Genomic DNA, 13,226 nt, shown 5'->3' on the forward strand with positions numbered 1-13,226 from the left:
TATTCGCACACACCTCTCTCACACACACACATACACACACCTCTCCTCCACACACACACCTCTCCTCTGTACTCGCACACAGCTCTCTCACACATACACATACACACACACCTCTCCTCCACACATACACACACACCTCTCCTCTGTACTCGCACACAGCTCTCTCACACACACACATACACACACCTCTCCTCCACACACACACCTCTCCTCTGTACTCGCACACAGCTCTCTCACACATACACATACACACACCTCTCCTCCACACATACACACACACCTCTCCTCTGTACTCGCACACAGCTCTCTCACACACACACATACACACACCACTCCTCCACACACACACCTCTCCTCTGTACTCGCACACAGCTCTCTCACACACACACATACACACACCTCTCCTCCACACACACACCTCTCCTCCTAGTAAGGGTGTCTTGTCTCTGGTGATTGGTGGTGAGGAGTCTTCTGCCCTTTTCAAGAGTAGGGGTGTTCTTTCTCTGGTGGAAGTGAGTGATCTTCTTTCTTTCTGGAGTAGGGGTGTCCTGTCTCTAGTGGTGTTGAGGAATATTCTGCCTCTTTTCTAATAGGGGTGTCCTATCTCTCTGGTGGTGGTGAGTTGTCTTTTTATTGTTGCTCTATTAGTGGTATCTTATTTCCCTGGTGGTGGTGATCGGTCTTAATCCTGTTTCTCTATTAGTGTTGTCGTGTCTCTAGTACTGAGGGGTCTTCTGACTTTTTTTCCAGTAGGGGTGTCCTGTCTCTCTGGTGGTCGTGAGGTGTCTTCTGCCTTTTTCTCTAATAGAAGTTTTCTTTTTCTGGTAGTAGTGAGGGGTCTCCAGCCTGTTTCTCTAATAGGGTGTACGGTCATTAGTAGTGGTGAGGGGGCATCATTTTTGTTTCTCTAGTAGTGGCGTCCTGTCTCTAGTGGTGGTGAAGGGCCTTCTGCCTGTTTCCCTAGTATTGGTTTACTGTCACTGGTGGTGGTAAGGGGTCTTCTGCCTTTTTCTCTTGTAGGGGTGTCCTGTCTGTGGTGGTGAGGGGTCTTCTGCCTAATTTCTAGTTGAGGTCTCCTGTGGTGAGGGATAGTGGTAAGGGGTCTTCTGCCTTTTTCTCTAGTGGGGGTGTCCTGACTCTCTGGTAATGGTGAGTGGTCTTCTATCTTTTTTTTAGTAGTGGTGTCCTGTCTGTGGTGCTGGTGGTGGTGGTGAGGAGTCTTCCGCCAGTTTCCCTAGTAGGGGAGTCTTGTCTCTGGTGATTGGTGGTGAGGAGTCTTCTGCCCTTTTCAAGAGTAGGGGTGTTCTTTCTCTGGTGGAAGTGACTGATCTTCTTTCTTTCTGGAGTAGGGGTGTCCTGTCTCTAGTGGTGTTGCGGAATATTCTGCCTCTTTTCTAATAGGGGTGTCCTATCTTTCTGGTGGTGGTGAGTTGTCTTTTTATTGTTGCTCTATTAGTGGTATCTTATTTCCCTGGTGGTGGTGATGGGTCTTAATCCTGTTTCTCTATTAGTGTTGTCGTGTCTCTAGTACTGAGGGGTCTTCTGACTTTTTCTCCAGTAGGGGTGTCCTGTCTCTCTGGTGGTAGTGAGGTGTCTTCTGCCTTTTTCTCTAATAGAAGTTTTCTTTATCTGGTAGTAGTGAGGGGTCTCCGGCCTGTTTCTCTAATAGGGTATACTGTCATTAGTAGTGAGGGGGCATCATTTTTGTTTCTCTAGTAGTGGTGTCCTGTCTCTAGTGTTGGTGAAGGGCCTTCTGCCTGTTTCCCTAGTATTGGTTTACTGTCTCACTGGTGGTGGTGAGGGTTCTTCTGCCTTTTTCTCTAGTAGGGATGTCCTGACTCCCTAGTGGTGGTGAAGGGTCTCCTACTTGTTTCGGTAGTAGGAGTGTATTGTTTCTGGTGGTGGTGAGTGGTTTATGCCTTTTTCTCTAGTTTGGGTGTCTTTCTCTGGTTTTGGTAATGGGTATTCTACCAGGCTCTATAGTAGGAGTGTCCTGTCTTTCTGGTGGTGGTGAAATGTCTTCTTCCTGTTTCTCTAATAGGGGTGTCCTGTCTCTGGTGGTGGTCAGAGTTCTTTGTCTGTTTCTGTAGTAGGGGTGTCCTGTCTCTCTGGTGGTGGTGAAGTTCTTTTTACTGTTTCTCTAGTAGGGTGTCATGTCTCTAGTAGTGGTGATGGTTCTTCTTCTTGTTTCTGTAGTAGGGGGAGCCTGCCTCTGGTAGTGGTGAGTGGTCTTCTGCCTGTTTCTTTGGGGTTGTCCCTTCTCTTTCAGTATCTCACTCTGTGTGCCGATCCTGTATTTTGGCTTCTTCCTTGTGTAGGTTTTTCACCTGGTGCTGAACCTGTATTTTGGCTTCTCCCTTGTCTAGGTTTTACACCCGTTGCTGAACCTGTATTTTGGTTTCGCCCTTGTATAGATTTTGCGCTCGGTGCTGAACCTGTCTTTTGACTCCCCCTCATGTAGATTTTGCACCCATTGCTGATCCTTTATTTTAGCTTCTTCATTGTCTTGGTTTTGCACGTGGTGCTGAACCTGTATTTTCTCCCTTTTCTTGGTTTAGCGCCCGTTTCTGAACCTGTCCTTAGGCTTTGGCTTTGTATAGCTTTTATACCTGTTGCTGGACCTGTGTTTTGCCTTCTCCCATGTATAGATTTTGTGCTCAGTGCTCAACCTGTCTTTTGGCTCCCCCTCATGTAAAGTTTGCACCCATTGCTGAACCTTTATTTTGGCTTTTACCTTGTCTTGGTTTTGCACCCGTTTCTGAACCTGTCTTTTGCTGATTCTGTTTTCTCATTAGCTCTAGAGGAGAGAGAACTGGACGTTTTTCTTTACTTAGCTGCTTTTTTCTTGCCATAATACAAATTCTAACAGTCTATTCAGTAGGACTATCAGCTGTGTATCCACCAGACTTCTGCACAACACAACTGATGGTCCCAACCTCATTTATAAGGCAAGAAATCCCACTTATTAAACCTGACAGGGCACACCTGTGAAGTGAAAACCATTTCCGGTGACTACCTCTTGAAGCTCATCAAGAGAATGGCAAGAGTGTGCAAAGCAGTAATCAAAGCAAAAGGTGGCTACTTTGAAGAACATAGAATATAAAACATACAGTATTTTCAGTTGTCTCACACTTTTTTGTTAATTATATAATTCCACATGTGGTAATTCATAGTTTTGATGCCTTCAGAGTGAATCTACAATATTCATAGTCATGAAAATAAAGAAAACGCTTTGAATGAGAAGGTGTGTCCAAACTTTTGGTCTGTACTGTACACATCGCCAATGACACCACCACACATTCTTCTCCGCACGTTCACACCGCCTCTCTCCACCATACACTCATACACTGCCCCCCTCACACAGCTACTCCACACATACACACACACTGCCTTTCTAAATGTACACACCGCCCCTCTTCACACACAGCTCCTTCACACATAGACACCAACAATCCCCACACATGGCCTCACCACACAAATATTGCCAATCCACACATACACACCACCATTCCCCATATAAACACACTGCCTCTCCACTTACACACACACCTCTCGATCACACATACTGTACACACCACCCGTGCACCCAGACACTGCTCCATCCACACATACACACCCTGCTTCTCCACATATTAAGGCACCTCTCCTCTGTATTCGCACACACCTCTCCTCCACACACAAAGCCCCTCCACACTTACACACACACCTCTCCTCCACACACACCTCTCCTCCACACATACACACACACCTCTCCTCCACGCACACCTCTCCTCCACACTTACACACACACCTCTCCTCTGTACTCGCACGCACCTCTCTCACACATACACACACACCTCTCCTCCACACACACCTCTCCTCCACACATACACACACACCTCTCCTCTGTACTCGCACGCACCTCTGTCACACATACACATACACACACACCTCTCCTCCACACACACCTCTCCTCCACACATACACACACACCTCTCCTCTGTACTCGCACACACCTCTCTCACACACACACATACACCTCTCCTCCACACACACACCTCTCCTCTGTACTCGCACACAGCTCTCACACGTACACATACACACACACCTCTCCTCCACACACACCTCTCCTCCACACATACACACACCTCTCACACACACACACATACACACACCTCTCCTCCACACACAAAGCCTCTCCACACATACACACACACCTCTCCTCTGTACTCGCACACAGCTCTCTCACACACACACATACACACACCTCTCCTCCACACACACACCTCTCCTCTGTACTCGCACACAGCTCTCTCACACATACACATACACACACACCTCTCCTCCACACATACACACACACCTCTCCTCTGTACTCGCACACAGCTCTCTCACACACACACATACACACACCTCTCCTCCACACACACACCTCTCCTCTGTACTCGCACACAGCTCTCTCACACATACACATACACACACACCTCTCCTCCACACATACACACACACCTCTCCTCTGTACTCGCACACAGCTCTCTCACACACACACACATACACACACCACTCCTCCACACACACCCCTCTCCTCTGTACTCGCACACAGCTCTCTCACACACACACATACACACACCTCTCCTCCACACACACACCTCTCCTCTGTACTCGCACACACCTCTCTCACACACACACATACACACACCTCTCCTCCACACTTACACACACACCTCTCCTCTGTACTTGCACACACCTCTCTCACACACACATACACACACACCTCTCCTCCACACACACCTCTCCTCCACACATACACACACACCTCTCCTCTGTACTCGCACACACCTCTCACACACACACACATACACACACCTCTCCTCCACACACAAAGCCTCTCCACACATACACACACACCTCTCCTCTGTACTCGCACACAGCTCTCTCACACACACACACACACACACACCTCTCCTCCACACACACCTCTCCTCCACACATACACACACACCTCTCCTCTGTACTCGCACACACCTCTCTCACACACACACATACACATACCTCTCCTCCACACACAAAGCCCCTCTACACATACACACACACCTCTCCTCTGTACTCGCACACACCTCTCTCACACACACACATACACACACCTCTCCTCCACACACAAAGCCCCTCCACACATACACACACACCTCTCCTCTGTACTCGCACACACCTCTCTCACTCATACACATACACACACACTTCTCCACACACAAAGCCCCTCCACACATACACACACACCTCTCCTCTGTATTCGCACACACCTCTCTCACACACACACATACACACACCTCTCCTCCACACACAAAGCCCCTCCACACATACACACACACCTCTCCTCTGTATTCGCACACACCTCTCTCACACATACACATACACACACCTCTCTGTATTCGCACACACCTCTCTCACACATACACACACCTCTCCTCTGTATTCGCACACACCTCTCTCACACATACACACACCTCTCCTCTGTATTCGCACACACCTCTCTCACACACACACATACACACACCTCTCCTCCACACACACACCTCTCCTCTGTACTCGCACTCAGCTCTCTCACACATACACATACACACACACCTCTCCTCCACACATACACACACACCTCTCCTCTGTACTCGCACACAGCTCTCTCACACACACACATACACACACCTCTCCTCCACACACACACCTCTCCTCTGTACTCGCACACAGCTCTCTCACACATACACATACACACACCTCTCCTCCACACATACACACACACCTCTCCTCTGTACTCGCACACAGCTCTCTCACACACACACATACACACACCACTCCTCCACACACCTCTCCTCTGTACTCGCACACAGCTCTCTCACACACACACATACCTCTCCTCCACACACACACCTCTCCTCTGTACTCGCACACACCTCTCTCACACACACACATACACACACCTCTCCTCCACACTTACACACACACCTCTCCTCTGTACTTGAACACACCTCTCTCACACACACATACACACACACCTCTCCTCCACACACACCTCTCCTCTGTACTCGCACACACCTCTCACACACACACATACACACACCTCTCCTCCACACACAAAGCCTCTCCACACATACACACACACCTCTCCTCTGTACTCGCACACAGCTCTCTCACACACACACATACACACACACACCTCTCCTCCACACACACCTCTCCTCCACACATACACACACACCTCTCCTCTGTACTCGCACACACCTCTCTCACACACACACATACACACACCTCTCCTCTGTATTCGCACACACCTCTCTCACACATACACACACCTCTCCTCTGTATTCGCACACACCTCTCTCACACATACACACACCTCTCCTCTGTATTCGCACACACCTCTCTCACACACACACACATACACACACATCTCCTCCACACACACACCTCTCCTCTGTACTCGCACACACCTCTCTCACACACACATACACACACACGTCTCCTCTGTACTCGCACACACCTCTCACACACACACACATACACACACCTCTCCTCCACACACAAAGCCTCTCCACACATACACACACACCTCTCCTCTGTACTCGCACACAGCTCTCTCACACACACACATACACACACACACCTCTCCTCCACACACACCTCTCCTCCACACATACACACACACCTCTCCTCTGTACTCGCACACACCTCTCTCACACACACACATACACACACCTCTCCTCCACACACACCTCTCCTCTGTACTCGCACACACCTCTCACACACACACACATACACATACCTCTCCTCCACACACAAAGCCCCTCTACACATACACACACACCTCTCCTCTGTACTCGCACACACCTCTCTCACACACACATACACACACCTCTCCTCCACACACAAAGCCCCTCCACACATACACACACACCTCTCCTCTGTACTCGCACACACCTCTCTCACTCATACACATACACACACACTTCTCCACACACAAAGCCCCTCCACACATACACACACACCTCTCCTCTGTATTCGCACACACCTCTCTCACTCATACACATACACACACACTTCTCCACACACATAGCCCCTCCACACATACACACACACCTCTCCTCTGTATTCGCACACACCTCTCTCACACACACACATACACACACCTCTCCTCCACACACAAAGCCCCTCCACACATACACACACACCTCTCCTCTGTATTCGCACACACCTCTCTCACACATACACACACCTCTCCTCTGTATTCGCACACACCTCTCTCACACATACACACACCTCTCCTCCACACACAAAGCTCCTCCACACACACACACACACTTCTCCTTCACCATCACATACACACACCGTGCCTGTTTCTCTAGCAGGAGTGCCCTGTCTCCCTGGTGGTGATGAGGGGCTTATTTATGTTTCTCTAGTAGAGGTATCATATCTCTGGTTTCGGTGAGGGGCCGTCTTTCTGTGTTTCTAGTTAGGATGTCTTGTCTCTGGTCATGGTGAGGAGACTTTTTCTTTCCCTAGTAAGGGTGTCCTGTCTATCTGGTGGTGGTTAGGGGTTGTTTGCTTATTTCACTACTAGAGGTGACTCTGGTGGTGGAGAGGGGTCTTCTGCCTGTTCCTCTAATAGGGGTGTCCTGTTTCTGGTGGTGAGGGGTCTTCTGCCTGTTTCTATAGTTGTGGTGATGGGTCATTTTCTTGTTTCTCCAATAGGAGTCCTGTCTCTGATGGTGAAGGGTGTTCTCCCTGTTTCTCTAGTAGGAGAGTCCTGTCTCTGGCATTGGTGAGGGGTTTTCTGCCTATTTCTCTAGTTAGATTTTTCTGTCTCCTTAGTGGTGTGGAGGCGTTTCCTACCTGTTTCTCTAGTACGGGTGCCCTGTTTCTCTGGTGGTGGTGAGGGATATCCTGCCTATTTCCATAGTAGGGGTGTTCTGTCTTCCCTGTGATGATGAGAGGTCGCCTGCCTCTTTCTATAGTATGGATGTTGTTTGGTGGTGGTGCTGGGTCTTCATTCTGTTTGCCTTGATGTGGCGGGATGGCTTGTACATTATTTTGATCAAAATTATGTTTACTAAATACCCTTATTTTTATTATTACCTTTATGCATTTTTTGCAGTATATATTTTTTACTTTTTAATTTTAAGATATTTGTGTTTTTTGCTTTTTGTTTTATCCTGTTTCCTTAGTAGGGGTGTCCTCTCTCTGGTGGTGGTGAGGGGTCTTCTGCCTTTTTCTCTAATAGTGGTGTCATGTCTCTCTGGTGGTGGTAAGGGGTCTTCTGCCTTTTTCTCTTGTAGGGGTGTCCTGTCTGTGGTGGTGGTGAGGGGTCTTCTGCCTAATTTCTAGTAGAGGTCTCCTGTGGTGAGGGATAGTGGTAAGGGGTCTTCTGCCTTTTTCTCTAGTGGGGGTGTCCTGACTCTCTGGTAATGGTGAGAGGTCTTCTATCTGTTTTTTTAGTAGTGGTGTCCTGTCTGTGGTGCTGGTGGTGGTGGTGAGGAGTCTTCCGCCGGTTTCCCTAGTAAGGGTGTCTTGTCTCTGGTGATTGGTGGTGAGGAGTCTTCTGCCCTTTTCAAGAGTAGGGGTGTTCTTTCTCTGGTGGAAGTGAGTGATCTTCTTTCTTTCTGGAGTAGGGGTGTCCTGTCTCTAGTGGTGTTGAGGAATATTCTGCCTCTTTTCTAATAGGGGTGTCCTATCTCTCTGGTGGTGGTGAGTTGTCTTTTTATTGTTGCTCTATTAGTGGTATCTTATTTCCCTGGTGGTGGTGATCGGTCTTAATCCTGTTTCTCTATTAGTGTTGTCGTGTCTCTAGTACTGAGGGGTCTTCTGACTTTTTCTCCAGTAGGGGTGTCCTGTCTCTCTGGTGGTCGTGAGGTGTCTTCTGCCTTTTTCTCTAATAGAAGTTTTCTTTTTCTGGTAGTAGTGAGGGGTCTCCAGCCTGTTTCTCTAATAGGGTGTACGGTCATTAGTAGTGGTGAGGGGGCATCATTTTTGTTTCTCTAGTAGTGGCGTCCTGTCTCTAGTGGTGGTGAAGGGCCTTCTGCCTGTTTCCCTAGTATTGGTTTACTGTCACTGGTGGTGGTAAGGGGTCTTCTGCCTTTTTCTCTTGTAGGGGTGTCCTGTCTGTGGTGGTGAGGGGTCTTCTGCCTAATTTCTAGTTGAGGTCTCCTGTGGTGAGGGATAGTGGTAAGGGGTCTTCTGCCTTTTTCTCTAGTGGGGGTGTCCTGACTCTCTGGTAATGGTGAGTGGTCTTCTATCTTTTTTTTAGTAGTGGTGTCCTGTCTGTGGTGCTGGTGGTGGTGGTGAGGAGTCTTCCGCCAGTTTCCCTAGTAGGGGAGTCTTGTCTCTGGTGATTGGTGGTGAGGAGTCTTCTGCCCTTTTCAAGAGTAGGGGTGTTCTTTCTCTGGTGGAAGTGACTGATCTTCTTTCTTTCTGGAGTAGGGGTGTCCTGTCTCTAGTGGTGTTGCGGAATATTCTGCCTCTTTTCTAATAGGGGTGTCCTATCTTTCTGGTGGTGGTGAGTTGTCTTTTTATTGTTGCTCTATTAGTGGTATCTTATTTCCCTGGTGGTGGTGATGGGTCTTAATCCTGTTTCTCTATTAGTGTTGTCGTGTCTCTAGTACTGAGGGGTCTTCTGACTTTTTCTCCAGTAGGGGTGTCCTGTCTCTCTGGTGGTAGTGAGGTGTCTTCTGCCTTTTTCTCTAATAGAAGTTTTCTTTATCTGGTAGTAGTGAGGGGTCTCCGGCCTGTTTCTCTAATAGGGTATACTGTCATTAGTAGTGAGGGGGCATCATTTTTGTTTCTCTAGTAGTGGTGTCCTGTCTCTAGTGTTGGTGAAGGGCCTTCTGCCTGTTTCCCTAGTATTGGTTTACTGTCTCACTGGCGGTGGTGAAGGTTCTTCTGCCTTTTTCTCTAGTAGGGATGTCCTGACTCCCTAGTGGTGGTGAAGGGTCTCCTACTTGTTTCGGTAGTAGGAGTGTATTGTTTCTGGTGGTGGTGAGTGGTTTATGCCTTTTTCTCTAGTTTGGGTGTCTTTCTCTGGTTTTGGTAATGGGTATTCTACCAGGCTCTATAGTAGGAGTGTCCTGTCTTTCTGGTGATGGTGAAATGTCTTCTTCCTGTTTCTCTAATAGGGGTGTCCTGTCTCTGGTGGTGGTCAGAGTTCTTTGTCTGTTTCTGTAGTAGGGGTGTCCTGTCTCTCTGGTGGTGGTGAAGTTCTTTTTATAGAATCATAGAATCGTAGAGTTGGAAGGGACCTCCTGGGCCATCTGGTCCAACCCCCTGCTCAAAGCAGGAGTCGCTAAATCATTTTTACTGTTTCTCTAGTAGGGTGTCATGTCTCTAGTAGTGGTGATGGTTCTTCTTCTTGTTTCTGTAGTAGGGGGAGCCTGCCTCTGGTAGTGGTGAGTGGTCTTCTGCCTGTTTCTTTGGGGTTGTCCCTTCTCTTTCAGTATCTCACTCTGTGTGCCGATCCTGTATTTTGGCTTCTTCCTTGTGTAGGTTTTTCACCTGGTGCTGAACCTGTATTTTGGCTTCTCCCTTGTCTAGGTTTTACACCCGTTGCTGAACCTGTATTTTGGTTTCGCCCTTGTATAGATTTTGCGCTCGGTGCTGAACCTGTCTTTTGACTCCCCCTCATGTAGATTTTGCACCCATTGCTGATCCTTTATTTTAGCTTCTTCATTGTCTTGGTTTTGCACGTGGTGCTGAACCTGTATTTTCTCCCTTTTCTTGGTTTAGCGCCCGTTTCTGAACCTGTCCTTAGGCTTTGGCTTTGTATAGCTTTTATACCTGTTGCTGGACCTGTGTTTTGCCTTCTCCCATGTATAGATTTTGTGCTCAGTGCTCAACCTGTCTTTTGGCTCCCCCTCATGTAAAGTTTGCACCCATTGCTGAACCTTTATTTTGGCTTTTACCTTGTCTTGGTTTTGCATGTGGTGCGGAACCTGTATTTTAGCTATCCCCCATGTAGGTTTTGCACCCATTGCTGAACCTTTATTTTGGCTTCTCCCTTGTCTTGGTTTTGCACCCGTTTCTGAACCTGTCTTTTGCTGATTCTGTTTTCTCATTAGCTCTAGAGGAGAGAGAACTGGACTATGAACATATCAAGGCTCGTTTACAGGCGACTCAGACTGAATGTCTAAGAACTAAAGAAGTAAGTTCATACCCTGAAAAACACATGGTGTCAAGTGTGGAATGAGTGGCAGGCTCAGTATAAGGGGTGGGGTCAGCAGCAGGACACGTTGTCTGGTGTGAGATAACATGGTATCTGTAACGCAAATGCCGGCATCCCTGCAAGGTCCCTCTCCCTCCTCCCGGCAGGCAAGTCAACATACCACCCTGACCGTACAGCGGTGCATGCGCACTTCCCAGTTCTTATAGGGGCAGCTTGCGCACTTTGGAAATGCCCCAAGCCAATAGCTGGGAAGAATTGGGTATATAACGCACCCTCCCCAGTAGGAAAGTGCCTGAGCAACCCCTTTAGTTTCCGTACTTAGTGTGTGCAATTAGTATGTTGCCTGTCCTAAGTCCCATATTGTTTGAACCTGTTTATGAATCCCGTGTTGTCTGAGCTATCACCAGTGTCTGTCCTGGCTAGTGATCCAAAATCTGTACTGTCTGTATTGGTTCCGATGTCTGTTATGCCAGTATCCAAATTCTGTCCTGCTAGTGACTTTGAGTCTGTGTCCATGACTGTGATCCTGACCCTTGGGGTCATCTGCTGCAGTACAAGGGACTGCCCAGAAGTGGCTACCTGCAGCGCAAACCTACTGTAAGTCCACCATCAGGAGCTCTAGCGAAGACCAGGTCACCACTTATCTGCTCCCCTTTTGGGTAAGCCCAGCTCATCACACATTTGGCTTTGGATCACAGCAGGACATGGTGTCACGATCCATTTTTGGATCTGTGGCAGATTTGGCGTTTCATATTAAAACTTTTTTCCTTTCAGGCCATTGTGGGTTAATGTCAGTTTTTCTCCCCCGGTTGCCGCAGATGTAATTACATTGCTGCTGAGTTTGCTGATGCAGGTGGTGACCACTCCCACCATCCTTTAAAAGGTCACCTGATACATCAGCTGACTGTTGGTGATACAGGTCCTTTTGGATACCAACCGTGCTGAAGACAGGAGGTTGCTGGTGCAATGGTTCTTCAACTGAATGCTGTGATCTGGTGCCTTACTCTGCTGTGCGGTGCATTGCTGCAGAGAAAGCTAAGTGTTGTTTTTGTGTTTCCTATTTACTGTGGTGTTTGTCTTACCTTACCTTGTGTTGTCTTAGTGCTGCGGTGGGACCAGTGTCCTCACTTGCCAATTCCCTACATAGGGATAGGAGCAGGGCAAGTGAGGGTTTAGGTATCCTGCTCAGCGACATGTTGAGAGAACCTGTATAGGGACGTTAGTAAGATCAGGGCACTTCCTCAGGTGAGTGCAGGAGGTGTCCATTTTCCCCGTTCCCTATCGCAGGGCCCACCGTTGTTAAAGTTTCCCTGGTGTCCCCTGGTGTGTTTTTTGTTTTGCCATTTAGTGACCAACCAATTGATGGGTCATGTCACACTGGGCCAGTCACTCTGTGACACATGGTTTCTGGTATGATTTGAGAAACAGGACATGGTGTTATTATCAGGTGTGAGGTGAGTGGCAGGACACCCTGTTCAGTGTGGGGTAAGCGGTAGGAAACGGTTTCCCTTGCGGGGTGAGTGGCAGGACATGGTGTCCAGTGTGGGGTGAGTGGTAGGACACGATTTCCGGTGTGGGGTGAGCAGCAGGAAACGGTGTCCGGTGTGGGGTGAGCGGGAGGACACCGTGTCCAGTGTGGGTTGAGTGGCAGGACGCCGTGTCCAGTGTGGGGTGATTGGCAGGACACTGTGTCCAGTGTGGGGTGAGTGGCACAACGTAGCAATTGATGATGTGCCGTCTTATGTTGCTGTCTGTCTCTGTGCAGGAGAATCTGTCTCTGCTTCTCCAGGTCTCTGCACTCCAGGAGCGGTCCGTCCAGCAGGTCGCCTTTTGTACACAGATGGGCTCTACGGTCTGTACGCTCCTGTGGGGAGTGTCTAATAGGGAGGAGACGGTGAAGAACATCCTGGGAATGGTAAGAGCTGGACAAAGTAAGGACGTCCAACACCACATCTTCTTAACCTGGTTATTTTGGAGATTCCCAAACTGACTATGATAACCATGATAATGTCGCCATCTGGGGAGATGGTGGGCTATAACACCACAT

The 13,226-nt window shown here is 48.6% G+C and overlaps 1 protein-coding gene across 1 annotated transcript in view; it reads left to right on the plus strand.

Moving 5' to 3' along the window:
* HSF2BP (heat shock transcription factor 2 binding protein) overlaps nucleotides 1-13,226 on the plus strand; it is a 115,390-nt gene that overhangs the window by 48,022 nt on the left and 54,142 nt on the right. Inside the window, exons 2-3 of the mRNA XM_073564724.1 lie at nucleotides 11,076-11,158; nucleotides 12,945-13,094. Of these exons, the coding sequence (XP_073420825.1) occupies nucleotides 11,076-11,158; nucleotides 12,945-13,094 (233 nt within the window). The remainder of the gene's footprint in view (nucleotides 1-11,075; nucleotides 11,159-12,944; nucleotides 13,095-13,226) is intronic.

This window comes from Dendrobates tinctorius, unplaced genomic scaffold, assembly GCF_039654945.1.
Source record: "Dendrobates tinctorius isolate UK_male_01 unplaced genomic scaffold, ASM3965494v1 ptg000475l, whole genome shotgun sequence".
NCBI classification, from domain to species: Eukaryota; Metazoa; Chordata; class Amphibia; order Anura; family Dendrobatidae; genus Dendrobates; species Dendrobates tinctorius.